This window comes from Staurois parvus, unplaced genomic scaffold, assembly GCF_062004578.1.
Source record: "Staurois parvus isolate SC_StPar_1 unplaced genomic scaffold, SC_StPar_1.0 ptg000672l, whole genome shotgun sequence".
Lineage (NCBI taxonomy): Eukaryota > Metazoa > Chordata > Amphibia > Anura > Ranidae > Staurois > Staurois parvus.
Window position 1 is genome coordinate 2,727,183 of NW_028318468.1, and position 15,960 is coordinate 2,743,142.

A 15,960-nucleotide genomic window follows, 5' to 3' on the forward strand; every position below is an offset into this window, starting at 1 on the left:
AAAAAAAAAAAAAATCACAAACATAAGGTCAGGATCCACCCAGTAGCCTGAGCAAGCTGCTCCCTCCATAGCCCAGCACTCCAGTGAGAGCCTGACAGTTACTGCTCTCTGCTTAGAGTGGCAGGGAGAACCCGCGTATGTCTAACAAGAGTAGCGCATTTCTGTGTTGAGAATGCACCGCAACTGGTGTGGTCGGGCCCTAAATCAGTGTATGCCCAGCTGAACTGTGTAAATGCTTTCACCTGCCTGTAGCAAACTGCTGTCATTTACATAGACTGAACCTCCCAGCCTAGGCAACATCACTTAGCTAGAGTTCAGAGAATTATTATTAAAAAAGGTACAGCTGTATTGTAGTTGCATACTGTGACATGCCAGGAACTTATTAACGCAAACTTGAAAAGTTACTGATAGTTCCCTTTTTACTACTTTACCATTTGGTGACTGCCCCAGAGCAGATATACTGCTACAGAGCGGCCGCACTGTGCAGAATCACGTACATAAATGTGATTCTGCACTTCCTGGTAGCTGGTGCACGTGCAGCTGCGCCACTTCTGCTGTGATTAGTCACAGCAGAAGCCAATCAGCGGGTGCCAGCCAATGAATGAGCTCCGGCACCTGCTGATAGTCTAGGACAGTGGTCTCCAAACTGTGGCCCGCATGTGGCCCTTTGCTTGCTTTTGTCCAGCCCTTGCGGCACTATTTCATTCACTTTCATTTTTAGCAGTGATCACTGTATTAGTGTCACTGGTTCCCACAAAGTGCCAGTTAGTGTCCGATTGTCCGCTGCAATATCACAGTCCTGCTATAAGTCGCTGATCGCTGTCATTACTACTATGAAAAAATTAAAATAAAATAAAAACTATATCTATATATATATATATATATATATATATATATATAAATAAAAATATGTGTATATACATACATATACACAAACACAGCGCCATTTGTAGAAGCTATAACATTTGCGCAAACCAATCAATATACACTTATTGGGGGTTTTTTTTTACCAAAAATATGTAGCAGAATAAATGTATATTTTATAGCAGAAAGTAAAAAATATTGGGTTTTTTTTCAAAATTTTCAGTCTCTTTGCTTATAGCGCAAAAAAAAAAAAACTCAGAGGTGATAAAATACCACCAAATGAATGCTTTATTTGTGGGGACAAAAATGTCTAAAAACTTAATTTATGTATAGCATTGCATGACCACATAATTGTCAGTTAAAATAACGCAAGTCTGTATTGTAAAAAAAAAAAAAAAATGGCCTGGTCAGAAAGGGGGTAAAAGCTTCAGGAATTCAAGTGGCTAAAATCTGTGGAAACTAAATTGGATTTGTGAACAAAAAGGAAGTATAATATAACCATGCACTTATGAAATAATGAGGTTTTGCTAATATAATAACAGTACTACTCGTTTGGGGGGAAAAAAAAAAAAAAAAACATGTCCTAATTAAAAACAGTGAGAACAGCACCTGCTACATGCAATCAACATTTCACACTGTATGTAGCTCTGCATGCACACCAGAGGAAAACTGATGACACACACACACACACACTTGCAAATCAAACAGGCTGTAGGATAATAGGATAACTGTAAAGCACATCAGCACTTCGTTATTCTTACCATTTAGAAGTAATGGCCCTAATAAGTAAAAAGTGTAGAGATCACAAAAGAAAAAAAAAAAAAAAAAAAACACAAGCCAATCTCTGAAATGCTTCTAAAACAGGGGAATCAATTAAAAAACTGCATCATTGCACTGCGATATGGCAAACGTCCCAGGTGCTTGTTAAGCTTTTAGAATGCTAACATTCAGACACCTGATGAAAGGAGTTGGATCTTTCACAAAACATAAATAGTATATCCATCAAGATTCTGAACGCTGAAAAATCTACAGGAAGTTTACTCATTCAAATACATCTTAGCCATGCAGCACCACAAAATGATTACCATTCTATTGCTTTCCCATCAGAAATAGGAGATAAAGCCCTGAGTAAGCTTAATGCAGTAGTAAACTCATCTGACACAAATTGAAAAACATAAGGGCAGTAGGCTAAGAGATGACAATGCAGATTGTTATATTCTTTGCCGAAAAATCTTGTATGCTAAGTATTTTTTTCCTTACTTTCATGTCTACATGTTTTAGCTGGTCTTTGCTATCCTGGGTCCCCTCTTCTGCATCCAGCTTCCACCCCCTCTCAATGGTGACAACCGTAAACTCATACATGGGCAGTATGTAGGCAGTAAGTAAGTCATATAGGGGGTGTGGGGATGTACTCTCGCAGGATTGCAATGCAATGCCACAGAGGGGATGATGTGGGCATAGCATCCGACAAAAAGGATTGTTTGCACACAGAACATACCATGAATCGCAGCTAAAATGTGCATATGCCAGTGACGTCACTGGATTGAACATAGCTCGATTTCTGCAGAACGGCACAGGTCAGACAGATTGTAAAAACAACACCATGTACATTATTAATGATTTCAAAAGGAGGAAAGTAGAAATGTTTAGTTTACTACCACTTTAAAGCGGAACCTCACCTTAAAAAGGGAAGTTCTGTTAATTCTCCTCCTCCCTACCCTCCTTTTCCATTTTTGGCTGCAGGGAGTAACAGCTGGCTTCCCATAGTAAACATGGCGGCGCCCAGGTGAAGACAGTGCTCGATCCCTGGACAAGTATTTGTAGCTGCTGACTTTTAATTTTATAAAAAAGGACTGAAGATAGTCTATAAAATACATAGTTCACCTTTACCAAAAATCTGACTACTCAGCTAAGGAACATCTGTAGATAAAAACAAACACAAACCTGCAGCTTAAAAGACTATCAACCCGGCTCCCAAGTGGCAGTGTTGGATGTCTAGGTGACCAATCTCTCTCTAAGCACCAGCATTGTCACATGAAAAGGATAGTGAGTCACATAACATCCCTCCTTTTTCCCCAATCCAAAAAGTAACAGGCACTGTCACTTCACCAAGATTCACTTTAAAGCCAATCTTTTATATATATTGTGACAGGATGAACGGCGAGGTGATAGAGGGACGCTATGTGTCACCTCGCATATGCTCATACCTGACCGTTTAGGTGGAGTCCACTCCGGGTTTTCGGGGCCACAGTTAAGCAGGTGGGTCCGGACCAGAGTTTGGGCTCCACTGATGACCACCAACAGGTGGTATAAATAAGGCAGGGCTGGAGCAAGGAGTTGCTCGTGGCCTGGGACTCAGAGAGGTGTTCTGAGAGCTGTGTGTATGGACTATACCTGCAAGAAAAGGTTTGCTGTTATTTTGTTTTGGTGACAGGGAGAAGCCCTTCACCTCTGAGAGAGGAATCATCTGCTGTTTAGTTAGTGCCTGGATGGCAAGGGTTTATTTTGATGTTTTGTTTATTTTGATATTTCTTGCAAACCTTTTTAATAAAACTGACAACCAGTCAGATTTTGACGAAAGCCTGCTGTGCGGTCTACCTTTGTCCCAGGGAAGGAGATCCCCCACCTGAGCTAACCCCACAATATATATATATACACACACACACACAGTGGGGATCGAAAGTTTGGGCACCCCAGCTAAAAATTTGTATTAATGTGCATAAAGAAGCCAAGGAAAGATGGAAAAATCTCAAAGGCATCAAATTACAGATTAGACATTCTTATAATATGTCAACAAAAGTTAGATTTTATTTCCATCATTTACACTTTCAAAATAACAGAAAACAAAAAAATGGCGTCTGCAAAAGTTGGGGCACCCTGCAGAGTTAATATCTTGTACTGCCCCCTTTGGCAAGTATCACAGCTTGTAAACGCTTTTTGTAGCCAGCCAAGAGTCTTTCAATTCTTGTTTGAGGTATCTTTGCCCATTCTTCCTTACAAAAGTCTTCCAGTTCTTTGAGATTTCTGGGCTGTCTGTCACGCACTGCTTTTTTAAGGTCTATCCATAGATTTTCAATTATGTTGAGGTCAGGAGATTGTGAAGGCCATGGCAAAACCTTCAGTTTACGCCTCTTGATGTAATCCCCCGTGGATTTCCAGGTGTGTTTAGGATCATTATCCATTTGTAGAAGCCATCCTCTCTTTAACTTCAGCTTTTTCACAGATGGCATCTGTTACCATCCAAAATTTGCAGAAATTTTATTGAATCCATTTTTCCTTCTACTCGTGAGATGTTCCCTGTGCCACTGGCTGCAACATAACCCCAAAGCATGATTGATCCAACCCCATGCTTAACAGTTGGACAGAGGTTCTTTTCATTAAATTCTGTGCCCCTTCTTCTCCAAACGTACCTTTGCTCATTCCGGCCAAAAAGTTCAATTTTAACCTCATTGGTCCACAGAACTTGTTTCCAAAATGCATCAGGCTTGTCTATATGTTCATTTGCAAAGTTCAAATGATGATTTTTGTGGCGAGGACGTAGAAGAGGTTTTCTTCTGATGACTCTTCCATGAAGACCATATTTGTACAAGTATCTCTTTATAGTGGAATAGTGTACCACAACTCCAGTGTCTGCCAGATCTTTCTGGAGGGATCGTGCAGTCAAACGTGGGTTTTGAATTGTTTTTTTCACAATCCTGCGAGCTGTTCTGTCTGATATTTTTCTTGGTCTTCCAGATCTTGCTTTAACTTCCACTGTTCCTGATGACTGCCATTTTCTAATTACATTCCGAACAGAGGATATTGACATCTGAAAACGCTTTGCTATCTTCTTATAGCCTTCTCCAGCTTTGTGAGCGTCAACTATTTTCAGTTTCCTAGACAACTGCTTAGAAGAATCCATGGTGCTGATTGTTGGGTCAAGGTCAGATGAGTCTGGGCATTTAAAACCTTTGAGATTGACATCACCTGGTCTTCCCAGACGATGATTGAGAACAATCCATGACGCTGGCAGGTCTCAGCTTGGCAAAGGGGGCAGTGCATGCTATAAATTCTGCAGGGTGCCCAAACTTTTGCAGACGCCATTTTTTTGTTTTCTGTTATTTTGAAAGTGTAAATGATGGAAATAAAATCTAACTTTTGTTGACATATTATAAGAATGTCTAATCTGTAATTTGATGCCTTTTGGAGATTTTTCCATCTTTCCTTGGCTTCTTTCTGCACATAAATACAAATTTTTAGCTGGGGTGCCCAAACTTTCGATCCCCACTGTATATATATATATATATATATATATATATATATATACATATATAAGCAAACTGTTGGCGCCATATAAATCCTGTAAAATATATATATATATATATATATATATATATATATATATATATATATATATATATATATATATATAGTCAGGTCCAAAAATGTTAGAATTGTGTCGATGTCCCAATATTTATGGACCTGACTGTATACATACACACATATTTAGTTTTTTTATTAATATTTCTGTATACATTCCTTTTTGTCAAAAACAAAAAAAAAAAAAGCAGACCTCAGGTGCAATTTCAGTCTCCTGCTGTGTGCATGCTCTGAATGGCTGCACCGGATTGGGTAATTGCAAATTACATATTTCCTTTTTAATATTGACCTCACAACTAGCTAATAAGGTCTCTAATATACTGATTACCTTAGCCAACTATAGGAATTTCATTGTAAGTTGACCATATGGACAAGCCAATCCATTGATCTTTCAGGAATGTGTGATTACAAACTGAACAAGTCCTTTGTTGCTTACAAGGGGAATCAGCTGGGGGCTCTGAATGGCTGCACCTAGATGGTAAACTGAAGTTCATTGTATCAGCCAGAGTATCCCTAAACCCGAACAGTAACTCCTTAGGTCTATTCATACCGTTTGGTTACAATGTTAATGTGGCAGTATCTTGCTGAATTTTGCTGCTACATGCTTTGCACTAAGACAGCCTATTCATTTTCTGCTTTTTCTAACCTGCATAAAGAAAAGAACACTGACTTTCTGTATGCGCTGCTCAAGCACCCAAACACCTACTTGAACAAAATGACAGCATTTTCTACTTGGCACCCCACTACAAAGCAGTGATGGTTCACAGCTCTGCAATGTAGTGTAGGAAAATGCAAGTGTGCTCCCTAGCAGCATGAGGTGCTGAAAGGCAGAACAAATCAGCAAATGGTTTCATGCATTGTTATGAAGCAAGGGTGTGAATGAGCCCTTAGTGCTTTGTTGGTTTTCTAATCTACATGATGAAATGGCAACAGACATTTGGTTTGGTGAACACCAACACTTTGTACACATTTGTACAGCTGGGTATAAACTAGTACACGGATCTCCAAACTTTCAAAACAAAAAAGTCTTCTTAACTGTCCTTCAGACTTAAGGGGGGCCAGACTGAGGCCAATGTGAATAGAAAAGGTCCTGCCATCAGTCGGAATAAACAACATCCAATCTTTGGTGTCAGTGGAAAGAATTGTTTTCCATCATTGGTGACATTGGGAGGAACTGCACCCCATCATTGGTGTCATTGGGACCAATTGTGCCTCATCATATGTGTCATTGGGAGGAATTTTGCCCCTTTCATTGGTGTCAGCAGGGGGCATTATGCCCCCATTGTTGGTATCAGTTAATGAAAATGCCCCAAGGGCCAGATGAAAGCAAGCAAAGAGTGACATCTGCCCCCCTTCCCCGTGCCGCAGTTTGGAGATTACTGCACTAGTAGATTTTTGTTCAAAATGTTTTGGTTTAAGAACATTTGTTCTATTTTCTAGTCATTGACATTTGTTTTGATTGCAGTGAAGAGAAAATTTGAAGAAGCAGCATGGAAATTTTTTCGCAAGTGAACAAATGTCTAACAGTAGATGTGGTTTTAATTCAGTAAAGTCAACTAATTCCAAAATCAAATGTTGAAAGCAAACAAAACTATTGAACTCCTTTTGAACAACATTCATCAAGCTGTTAAATGTACAGAGAATATGCATGCAGATGTTCCTTGAAAAATCCCCTAGAATATACCCAGCTTAAGGCACTCACCCTTATGTATTAGAAAAATGTAGTCATTTTAAAGTTCATGTAAAAATACCATTAGAAAAGAGACTAGGGAGAATGTCTTCTTATGTACACTTCACATTATAAAACACAAAGACAGGTGTGTTTGTTGTAGGTTCAGAGGATCAAAGAGTAGTGTGTGAAAGTTAAAAGAATTCACTGTCAGCTGGCCATAAAGAGTAGATGGTAGCAAACTATCTGATCACCATGCATCCTACTCCTCCTCCCACCACCATCAACTGCTCCAAGAAAGCATCTAATCTATCCCCACGCTGCCATCTTTTGTTTGCAAAACACAAATGTCACGTAGGATTCCATCTTCAGTTTCTGAAATGACTTGTTTTCCCACGGAGAGAATTGTTCTGAGACATGTCTTCCATGAAGTATATAGACACATGATGTAATAATTAAAGCCTAAAGCTGCCTATAGATCCATTTTTTGTTCAACAAACAGCTTATACAAAAAACAAAAAGATGACTTGACTCCATCTACACATTCAAAGGCGGATGGGGGAATCCTCCCACTATGCCTTGGCATCCTGAAAGCGGGGAGACTCCCCCTCCCCGATCAGAATATTTATTTCAGGTACTTGTATAGCACCGTCAATTTACGCAGCGCTTTACACATATATATTGTACATTCACATCAGTCCCTAACCCTCAAGGGGTGTACAATCTAAGGTCCCTAACTCACATTCATACATACACATACTAGGGGCAATTTAGATAGGATCCAATTAACCTACCAGCATGTCTTTGGAGTGTGGAAGGAAACCGGAGTACCCGGAGGAAACCCACGCAGGCAAAGGGAGAACATGCAAACTCCAGGCAGGTGGTTCTGTGGCTGGGATTCGAACCAACGACTAGTACTGCCAGGTGGAAGTGCTAACCATTTAGCCACTGTGCTGCCAGCTATAGTTCGCAGTGCTGATTGAGCAAAAAAAAAAAAAATCTGACAGTAGATTGACTTCTGTACAACCACCCTACTCATACATGGATCAAAATTTGACCGGTCCCTGCTGAATCAGACAAAACTCGATTCATGCATGGCTTGCATTAGTTTAGTCAAAAAAATACATAAATCAGCACAAGGGATATGACTTGCTGTTAACCCAGAGTGTCCCTTGTGCTGCTGGCTCCTGGATTCCTTCTTCTGGAAATCTTAAGCCGCCCCCCCCCCCCCCCCCCAAGGATCTTCCAGTGCAGTAGGGGCTATTAGAACTGAGGGGGCTATGAAAAGCTGTCATCTAGAGGCTGACTATGCCTGCCCTTTCCACCTAGCTCCTCCATTCAGAGAAGCCATAGTACAGCTTCTACAAATGTGACAGGATCTATGAACAGATGATTGAAAGGTCCACCCCCTGTCCGTAGGGATGCAAGGGTGGCCCTCCTGCATTGACCAATTTTGGGTCTGCCTAGGTCTCAGCAAAAATTGGCATCCTACCTATTTATTTCGGCCAAACGTGCTATAGCTCAAGCTTGGAGAACCCCGTTGGTTGTCTTCCAGGGGGTGAAGACCCGGATGAATGCTATGTTGTTCAATGAACAGATGTCTAGCATTCTTCATGATTCTCATCCGAGATTCCTTAAGGTTTGGGAACCTTGGATACGTTATTCCTTGCCATCCCTGCCTCCTACTAGTTATGGCCTCTTATAGTCGCTGCCTGTGCTAGCCCTGGATCTGTGATTCTTCTAGTTTCCCTTTCCTCCATGTTTTCTTTCTGATTCCTTGTTTTATTTTCTTTTTCCTTTCTTCTAACATTTTTTCTTTCCTCTTCTTTTTCTGATAATATGTTGGATTACTGCTGCTATTATTTTGTTCGGTTTTTTTGCTGTCCCTCCTTGATGTCATTGGACATTACGTTATTTGACTAATACAAGTCAGCAGGATGTATCGGTTTATGTGTTTTTGTTCTGCTCTGCCCATGCGTGGTCGTATCTTGAGCTTGTTGTATTCTTAAAGCAAAACTTTCTTAATAAAAATATTGAAACAGAAAGGTCCACCCCCCAGCACATCACACGGTTTATTTATTTTTTTTTTTTATTACACAGAGCTCTACAGAAATGTCATTTCAATATAGTCCCATTCACCACAGCAGCATTGCTTATATCCCTTTGTTCAGGCACACATCAAACCCTTGCTTAGGACACACTGCTCATCTTGGATTCAATTCAAAAAGGTCAGTAGAAGGCTACGTTCACGCTAGCTTTGTAGGCAGGCATTTTTCAGGTGTTTAAGGGGCGTTTTTAACGCTCCTCAAATGCCTATGAAAATTATACACAAGGCAGCACACAGTGCTGTTCACACTGAAGCATTAGCATTGTGGCACGACAAAATTAACGCCTCATGTCCAGTCAGGAGGAGCTGAAGCCTTTCAACACCTCCCATTCAAGTCTTTGGTGATGCTCCTCAAACATCTGGCAGATGTTTGCAAGGCATTTGCGGAGCGTTAATAACATTAACTTCATTATAGGCGTTTGTGGTGCAGTTTTAACGCTTGTAAAACGCCTATCAAAAACCTCAAAAACTTGCATAGTCTAACTCTTGTCAAATGCTATAGGGGCGTTTGGGAAGAGTTAGAAATGAGTCAAGTGTGAACGAGCCCTAACAATGCGTTTATAACCATTTGAAAGTTTTTAATGCATGTTTTGCTAAACTAAAAACACAGCAAAACACACAAATCTGCAGCCAAATGTGTGATAAAACACAGAACAGCACATGGCAAAAAAATCTATCACATTCTACTGGACTCCAGTAACAATCCATCCAACATGCTGCAAGATTTACAAACCAGTGTTCATGTCTGGAATGTTTAGAAACTCTTAAGGCCCATCCACACCAGAAGCTGCGCTAGAATGCAGTTGCTGGTGTTCAGTAGGATGACAGCAGGGAAAATTGCGACACTTATAACTGTTTACTTTTTTTTTTTTATTAATAAATTTTACTGAACTGTCACAAAATCGCATTTCATTGAAAAATATGTAAACCCAACATTTCATATTCCTGATATGTTTCTGTTGTACAATGTACTTATATGAAAAAGTGTCCTGTTCTCTTTCTATAGCTTTCTCAGTGTTCCTGCCAGACCCTCTGCTTTCCTTTTAAAAACTTACCACACTAGGCAAGAAAGCACAGCATGGTCATTTCTCTAGATGCGCTGCACTTCTCCAGTGATCAGACTTGTTCTGACAAACCCCCCCCACCATTCACTGGAAAGATCAGTGTGCTGTTAAGTGTGATCACGTATTAAAAAAAAGTGGGGGTACAGTATTAATAATTTTTTTTATATCTATCCAAAAATGTTTTGCCTTTCCTTTCCATTTTAAACTGAATGGGTTGTTATACAAGGTGAGGGTTTGCAGCAGATTTCATTGCACTGAAAAAAAAAAACAAGCTGTACTTTTTCTCAACAAACACCACTGCAATGTGGTGGTGTGAACTGGCCTGGTGGGAGACAAGGCATTTTGTCTTGTCTGGCAGTGGGACTATGTCCAGCACAGTCCTACTGCACCTTGTGTGAATGGGCTCACTTCCTGATCACGCGATAGCCTCTAATTGGCTATCACAGCATTCCGTCACTGTTAGGTCCACCCCGTGTGTGTTTCTACTACAGAATGGAGAAAAAGGCACATTGTATCTTTTTCTCCTTGCTAGAAAATAAAAGTGTAAAGAAGTGTGTGTAAAAAAATAAATATTAATTTTAAAAAATAGCTAGAGGTTGATCTAGGTCAGTGTCAGGTTAGGATCAAGGTCAGGGTGAAATTTCAATGTTCAAAGTCAAAGGTCGGGAGTGTATTTTAGAGAAAAAAATAAAATGATTAAGTATAAATGTCAATCAGTATGTTTTAGAAAGGAGCGTCGGTATCCGATCCGCACCCTATCCATCTAGCGCAGGGGTCTCCAAACTTTTTAAGCAATGGGCCAGTGTACTTTCCTTAAGACTTAAAGCGGAGTTCCACCCAAAAGGGGACGTTCTGCTATAATGCTTTGTACCCCGCTCCCCATTAAGGATTGGCACCTTTGGGGAGCAGGTACCCGAATTTGACAGGTACCCGCTCCCACTTATGCTGCAATCACCTAGGCGATCGGAAGCGGAAGTTGTCCTCCCCCCTCCCTCCCCATAGTCTTCTGGGACATGTGACAGGTCCCAGAAGACTACGGGGCCATTCACAAAGCGCAGCGCTTCTCGCGCACACACAGTGGGCACCCGGCTGTGAAGCCACAAGCTGTCACAGTCAGGTGCCCACACTAAAGATGCCAGCACCAGGGAGAGAAGACATCCAGTGAAACCAGTGGTGGTGAAGACACCACTGGACCGAGGGACAGGTAAGTGTCTGTATATTAAAAACCAGCAGCTACAGTTTTTATAGCTGCTGACTTTTTTTCTTTCAGCTGGAACACTGCTTTAAGAAGGGCCACACTGTAACCATCGGGAGTAGAAAATGTCCCATTCTTGGTGTCATCCGGAGGAACTGTGCCCCACCACTGGTGTCATCCGGAGGAACTGTGCCCCACCACTGGTGTCATCCGGAGGAACTGTGCCCCACCACTGGTGTCATCCGGAGGAACTGTGCCCCACCACTGGTGTCATCCGGAGGAACTGTGCCCCACCACTGGTGTCATCCGGAGGAACTGTGCCCCACCACTGGTGTCATCCGGAGGAACTGTGCCCCACCACTGGTGTCATCCGGAGGAACTGTGCCCCACCACTGGTGTCATCCGGAGGAACTGTGCCCCACCACTGGTGTCATCCGGAGGAACTGTGCCCCACCACTGGTGTCATCCGGAGGAACTGTGCCCCACCACTGGTGTCATCCGGAGGAACTGTGCCCCACCACTGGTGTCATCGGGAGGAACTGTGCCCCACCACTGGTGTCATCGGGAGGAACTGTGCCCCACCACTGGTGTCATCGGGAGGAACTGTGCCCCACCACTGGTGTCATCGGGAGGAATTGTGCCCCACCATTGGTGTCATTGGGCCCCATTGTTGGAGTCATTAGGCAGAACTATGCCCCAACATTAGTGTCATTGGGAGGAACTGTGCCCCATTATTGGTATCGGTAAATGAAATAGTGCCCCAAGGGCAGGACAAAAGCAAACAAAAGGCCACATCTGGCCCCCGGGCCACAGTTTTTGCGACCACTGATGTAGCGAATCGGATGACAGTAGGATGTAAATGGACAGGCAGTCTGATTACAGGAGAAAGCGGGCTTTGTTTGCATAAGCAGAGCGAACACGGACCTGTCATCTGCCTGCTCAGCAAGGATTAGCGAACAGATTCCCCAATGAGCAGGCGGATCCGCTGGCAGAATTCACCCCATGTAAAAGGGACTTTAGGATTTGTGTTACCTCCAACCTGAGGGGGTGAAAGTGTATGTAAAGACAAAAACTTGTTTGCTTTGGATAGAGTATGTAAGGATTAAAGTAGAACTCCAGGAAAAAAGTTTTTTTTTTTTTTTTTAACTGGTCTAGGGAGGCTGTGTGTAAAGCTGGCCATACACTATACAATCTCCTTTAGATTTTTCTTCCTCTGCCTGTAACTGACAGGATTTTCAGGGTGGCTGGGGAGATTTGGGGGGGGGAAAATGTGCATTGACTTTTATCGCTTCCACAATCCTCACCTGGGCCAGGATGACGTTCCCTGCTCCGCCCCCTGCAAGGGAAACATCACATGTCCCTGGAGGCTGCAAGACCATTCACAAAGCAGGGTGCGAGCGCAGTGGGGTGAGTTGCCAGGAAAGCACAGCTGGTGCCAGTATCCAAGATGGTGGCAGCGGTGACCCATGGCGAAAAGAAGAGCAGGCTGCAGGAAGACAGCACTAGACCCCAGGCACTTTGTAAAAGTCAGCAGTAGAGTTCCTCTTTAAGATATAAAGCCCTTACGTGGGGTGACTTCAGTCACAAGGCTGCTGATAGGTTTGTATGGCCCCATGCAGGACACTGACAAGCCATATGACCACAGGCAGCCCCCCCCCAGAACCATGTTGCCAGCCTGTACACAGGCCCCTCACTCACCTCCAGCTTGTGGTTGATCTGGCTGACGGTCTGCGCTTTATGACACAGCTGAGCGAAGCAGGAGCTCAGGCTGGTCATCTTCTGGCGGCCCTCATAGGTGATGTCGGCCTGATCAGGGTCTATCTCTCCCAGCAACAGATCCACATCTACGAAGGCTTTGTCAAACTCCTTCTCCAGGACCTCCAGCCAGCGGAACATGGACATCCCGGGAACCGGCCCCGAGGATGAAGCACCCGAGCACGGTACTGCCGACATGACAGCGCAGCGGAGACGGGAAGATGGAGAGCGTCACTCACACCAGGCGTTACGGCAACCTGCCGGCGGATTGGCTAATCGTTTTACAACGCTGCCTTCCGATTGGCCCATTACGGTAGTGAAGCCAAGACCTGAAAGTGTGCGACGCACTCAGATTGGTCCAGCTACAGCTAGGTGCTCCAACCCTCATTTATGATTGGATAAAGTGGCCACCGGGGCGGGGGCGAATTCTTTTGCCCTGGCTAGACCTAGTACTTGTCTGCAATGCTTTTACTTATCGTAATATACGTGTACTGTGATGGTCCACGAAGTCATTGGAGTACCCTGTCCTCAACTCGTTATTAGCCGCTGTTGGACGTCTCCTTATTCTTCGCTTCGTAAACGTTTTAGTCAGTTCCGTTTATACATCGGTACTCGTGTTTTCTTGTCTGCCACAACTGATAGGCTAAAGAACAAAGCAAGCGATTGCCGAGAGATCGCTATGTAAGTCCCGCGAGGCTAGACACACCCGTCCAGCTGTGATAGCTCTGTGTCTTACTGGTATAGTTAACGCTGCTTCCTGTTCAAGTGTGTCTAAAGACAAAGCTTTATTAGTTTTCAGGTAGGAGGCTATCAGAACTCCTAACAGGCGCCCCTGCGGAGATTTCACTTCACGTCCTGTCTGGGAGGCACAGCAGGAAGTGAGACCTAATCTTTTCAAAGTGAAGGTGTTTCCATCCCACATGGAAGAAAAATATATTTTAAAAATATTCTTCCCAAATATATTGGCATGTATTTGAAATACTACAATTTTGGCAATATTCTATATATATATATATATATATATATATATTACATGTTGAAATGCATTTTTATTACAACATAAATGAAAAATATTTTTAAAAATACATTTCAAATATACTGTATGTATTTAAAAATCCAAAAATACATTTTTGGAATGCATTTACAAATATATATAAAAATATATGTTAAAATTACTTTTTTATATGTTAAAAAAATCTGAATAATATATTTTAAAAAAATATATTTTTAAAAATATTTTGTAATAAAAACACATTTCAACATACAGTTTGTGTGTATATATATATATCCATTTATAACTCTGCCCCAAATTACATCACCAATTTTGTCTCTAAATATCACCCAAACCGTACTCCGCTCCTCGCAAGACCTACTCTCTAGCTCCCTTGTCTCCTCCTTCCATGCTCGTCTCCAGGATTTCTCCAGAGCTTCCCCCATCCTCTGGAACACTCTACCCCAATTTATCAGACTATAGCCTACTCTGCTCACTTTTAGGCGATCTCTGAAAACCTATCTCTTCAGGGAAGCCTATCCTGCCCTAAGCTAATACTGGAATCTTCTACTCCTCCTACCAGTCCATCCCCCACAGTTACTACCTTTTGTACCACTAGCCCCTCTCTCCTAGATTGTAAGCTCCAGAAAATCAGTGTTAATATTTGGTACAGAAGCCTTTGTTTGCAATTACAGAGGTCAAATGTTTCCTCACAAAAATAGAGCAGAAACAGGCCACCTAGAATGACACGAATAGCTGGTGTCATAATCATATCTCCGACTCACTTAGTATATAAGTGTGGATCCATAAACCCAGAAAATGCATACTGAACAATATGGTAGTGTGACAAGAGCACCCCTACCTGAAAAAAGAAGGTTACTAAGAGATCCACGCGGAGTAATATGGATACAAAAAATTACAGGCAATACTTTATTTGATCACATAGATCATAAGGAGGTTAAACATGAGCACGGTGAACATGTCAAGCAAATAAAATCATTTTAAAAGCACTTAGCGTCTTCATATCAGGGTCATTTAGGCAAGTAGAGTACCATATAAGGCAATATATGGTAATGGTGAGGTTTTGATCCTAGGTTTCCATGAATTTCCAACTCGTATTAGAGTGAACCATAGATTCAGCGAATATGTTCCCAATATAAGTCAGGATGTGTAGAGTAGCCTTCTGATGTATGGAAGCTGGAACACAAAAATACACAAAAAATGTATGAAAGTATAGGAGCTGACTCACATCCAGGCCTCACCAAACCTCCCTCTACAGTAATTAGTGGACACCTTCATTACCTTCTTAGTTGTGAAACTGTCATACCCGCTTCTCAAATGTAGGGACTTCCTGGATAGCCACCCCAAGTGAAACACAGTCCACAGTACCAAATGATTCTGGGGATATATATAAAAAATGATTATAAAGAACACAGGCATCAAGTGAAACCCTGAAAGCAAAAAACAAAGTATGGGTATATTACCATCAATAGGGATCAAGAAGACTTCCGTCGACTTGAAATAGGATCAGGTCCTTGATGCTTGTTCAAAGGTGCATATGGGGGTGGGGAGCCAGGTAGTCACAGTACGTAAATTCCAAACACATATATTGTGTATATAGCAGGCCGTGAATACCTGAGTCTATATACCCACTGAAGGGGTTTCCAAAAATTACTCAATCTAAGAAAATTGAAGCGGTTTGAATAGGATATGGCTTTGTCACAGCATACAATGCCTAAATAGGATAGCATATAAGTATATATATGTATATATTATCCTCTAAAGAGGATTTCCAAAAAATTCCCCGAGTATACAGGGTAGATTAGGCCCGTATAACATGCCCTCTTGGCTCCAGATATACTCTATAAATCTACACAGCTGTAAGCTTAAATAACTTGCCACCGGTGGAAGGTATATTCCCCTAGGGGATTGCCGTTTGCGAACCGCTGTAGTAGT

The 15,960-nt window shown here is 42.1% G+C and overlaps 1 protein-coding gene across 4 annotated transcripts in view; it reads right to left on the reverse strand.

Moving 5' to 3' along the window:
• GOPC (golgi associated PDZ and coiled-coil motif containing) overlaps window positions 1-13,337 on the reverse strand; it is a 55,610-nt gene extending 42,273 nt beyond the window's left edge. Inside the window, exon 1 of one of the 4 annotated variants that reach the window (XM_089652167.1) lies at window positions 12,957-13,337. In XM_089652167.1, coding sequence (XP_089508293.1) covers window positions 12,957-13,211 — 255 coding nt within the window. In that variant the 5' untranslated portion in view covers window positions 13,212-13,337. The remainder of the gene's footprint in view (window positions 1-12,956) is intronic. The other 3 variants (XM_089652165.1, XM_089652168.1, XM_089652166.1) reach the window with 3 other exon arrangements.
• Between the last annotated feature and the right edge of the window lie 2,623 nt (window positions 13,338-15,960).